Genomic DNA, 3,041 nt, shown 5'->3' on the forward strand with positions numbered 1-3,041 from the left:
TTGGCGGGCTGGGCTGGATTCAAACCTGCCGCCTTAGGTATATGTGGCTGGCGCCTTAGCCATTTGAGCCACAGGCGCCAAGCTGTCTCCTTCATTTTTAATTGAAAAACTTGGGAAGATGTAAGACAGTCAATGAACTTATTGAAATAACCCTCTCATATCTTCTCAAATCTAAAGGTTTTAATTACTTTGCTATTTTAGATAAAATTATTTAATCTGCGAATAAATGTTAATATTGTCAGTTGTGCCCATTTCTTTATTAATGAATTGGAACCACAGAGGTATAGAGTTTTGAAATAACATTTTCATTTCTGATGACAAAAGCAATGATTTTATTGTGTTAAAAACTTGGAAAGTAGGGCAGAGCCTGTGGCTCAAAAGGGTAGGGCACTGGCCCCATATTCTGGAGGTGGCAGGTTCAAACCTAACCCTGGTCAAAAAAAAAAAAAAAAAACACTTGGGAAGTAAAAACTCAAAGAAGAAAATAAATTATCCAGAGTTTTATCATGTAGAGAGACCCACTGTTAGCATTCTTTTAAATTCTTTCAGTCTTTCGTTTTGTATATATTTTAGGTTTTAAGAATGATTTTTCTTTCTCTCTCAGTCATGGCACAGATTGAAAAACAAACGGGATTTGAACAGCATACTACCTTTAAGAGCTGCTATCGTGAAAAGATAACTGGCCTCTATTTCTTAATAATGCTTCCAAGAAATAAAGAACAATAGTTACATTATAATGCATTTTGTTTACCTCCATCATGGTTTCTTTTTAATTATTCTTGTTTTCATGTTTTATTTTTAAAAAGACATAAAGATTGCATATTTTGTTATGACATTTCCTAATAAAACCCTTTGATTTAAAATTGTATTTTTGAAAATGTTTACATTGATGATTAGTAGTATTATGGCATGCATTTTCAGGAGATCAGATAAATATATTTTGAGAAATTACCTAAACAAAATAAAGGGTTTTTGATATAACTTCAGTTAATTGTACCACATGCTATAAGGATGAGCGGAATTTTGGAAAGGGTCTAATTCATACATGCTTAAAGTATAACCTACAGTAGATAGTTTGTCTTAGTCTGTTCTAGTAAAGTGAAGATTCAAGTCAGTTATTCAGTTACTTGAAGCAAAATGAAATCTTTTATTTCATTGAAATCACTGCAGAGTCATGAAATACTGGACAATTGCCTTCAGTCTTCACTTGACCCACTGGGATAGACCAAGGCTTTGGGTCTGTCTAGGTTAGCTTTTCATTAGTACTTCACATGCTTATGATGTACTCTTGAGATTGCTTTACATTTTGTTTTGAAATGACACATTTTGCACTGTAATATGAGCACTAACTCTTAGAGCAGTTAGTGAATTGTTTTAAAGAATCAGTTCATTATTGACATTTTGAATAGATGAAATCTGTGCTTCATGATAGATTAGTGCAATGCGCACTTTTGCTTTACTTCCTGTTTTCCTGCTCTAAGTCCCTGTGACATGAAGCAAAGAAACTGAGAGGTCGAAGTTAAGATTATATCCTGTTTGTAGTATCAGATTTTTTTTTCTGTATACAATTATAGGATTGTAATCTAAACTGGAATTTTTAGGCAGTAAGCCACTACAAAATGTTTTAGATAAGACACAATAAAATTATTATAAATAAAAGCTTAATATTTGTAAAAATATCTTTTTTAGTATTTCTTTTCCACATGAAAGACAGTGGTGGCTGCTAAAAAAGCTACAGTGTTTGTTAAGGCTGTTTTTGATTTATGTAAATATTTGTAAATTGGTCATTGCCTGTAAATTAAAATATAAAAAGTAATCTTGAAAACAGTTTTAACTTTTTCAAAAGGACTGTGTACAACCTCTTTTAGACCTACTGTAGTACAGTTTGTACTTCTAATGTATTTTTTTGCAGACCAATTGAAATGCTAAAACTTTTTCCTTGACTTGTAAAAGGTCCACATTTTCATTTTCTTCTTTAAGTTTAAATTTTTGTATAATGTAAAATGGAATAAAGTTTATATATGGAAATTATTGAGGTTTTTTTGTGAAAGTCATTATTTTTGAGATAAGATTGAGTCTATAGTTATCTAGAACTGAACTGAACTGAATCTAATTATTGTGCTTGATTATTTAGGTAATATAGAGAGTCTTGGAATCATGTCCATTTGTTGTTAAGCCATATTTCTCGGGCATTATTAGAAATGAAGCTTTCCACATAGGTGAATTTTTTAGATTACTGATGTGTAACACTTTAATGCAATTGAGCTTTTTATATTCATTTTCTTAGACATTTTCTTAAAATTTATTATACACTGTGCAGCTCTTGAATTAATATTCTAGTGATGACTCTGGTCATCATTGTAAACATTGGTCATAGAACTATTTAGTAATGCTGGCTGGGCATGGTGGTTCATTGCCTGTAATCCTAGCCTTTGGGAGGTTGAAGTGGGAAGATCCCTTGAGCTCAGGAGTTTGAGACCAGTCAGAGCAAGAGAAGACCCCATCTCTGCTAAAAATAGAAAAATGAGCTCAGTGTTGTGGCAGATGCCTGTAGTTGCAGCTACTTGGGGAGCCTAAGGCAAGAGGATGGCTTGAGCCCAAGAGTTTGAGGTCGCTGTGAGCTGTGATGCCACAGCACTCTACCAAGGGCAATAGAGTGAGACTCTGTCTCAAAAAAAAAAAAGAAAAAATAAACTCTTCAAGAATGCTGTGAACTCTCAGGGATGGGTAAGTGTGTAGGACACTCTGCTTCTGTAGTATTAGGACATTTCCTAATAAAGCCCCAGAGACTACTGCAGCTGTTTTCTCAGCTTTTAGTCATCCCACCCTTACTACTGCTTTTCAGCTCTTTAATTATAATACATAGATCAAGAAGTTACTAAACTTAAATTTAGATTCAATTCTAAATCATTAGACTGAAGCCTAAAATATACATACCTTGTGATAGGCCATATATGTCAGTGGGTTGTTAATGTATAAGAGAACTTTTTAGACGTTTATTTTCAGTCTTAATTGTGTGGTTGGTGAATACTAAATTCTTT

General features: G+C 33.2%; 1 protein-coding gene across 3 annotated transcripts in view; it reads left to right on the top strand.

The window, feature by feature from the left end:
- PAPD4 (poly(A) RNA polymerase D4, non-canonical) overlaps positions 1–2,028 on the top strand; it is a 79,524-nt gene extending 77,496 nt beyond the window's left edge. For all 3 annotated transcript variants that reach the window (XM_023510897.1, XM_023510899.1, XM_023510898.1), the window contains exon 16: positions 605–2,028. In XM_023510897.1, coding sequence (XP_023366665.1) covers positions 605–679 — 75 coding nt within the window. In that variant the 3' untranslated portion in view covers positions 680–2,028. The remainder of the gene's footprint in view (positions 1–604) is intronic.
- Positions 2,029–3,041: the final 1,013 nt, after the last annotated feature.

Source organism: Otolemur garnettii, unplaced genomic scaffold, assembly GCF_000181295.1.
Source record: "Otolemur garnettii isolate 467f Iridium unplaced genomic scaffold, OtoGar3 scaffold00017, whole genome shotgun sequence".
Taxonomy (NCBI): Eukaryota; Metazoa; Chordata; class Mammalia; order Primates; family Galagidae; genus Otolemur; species Otolemur garnettii.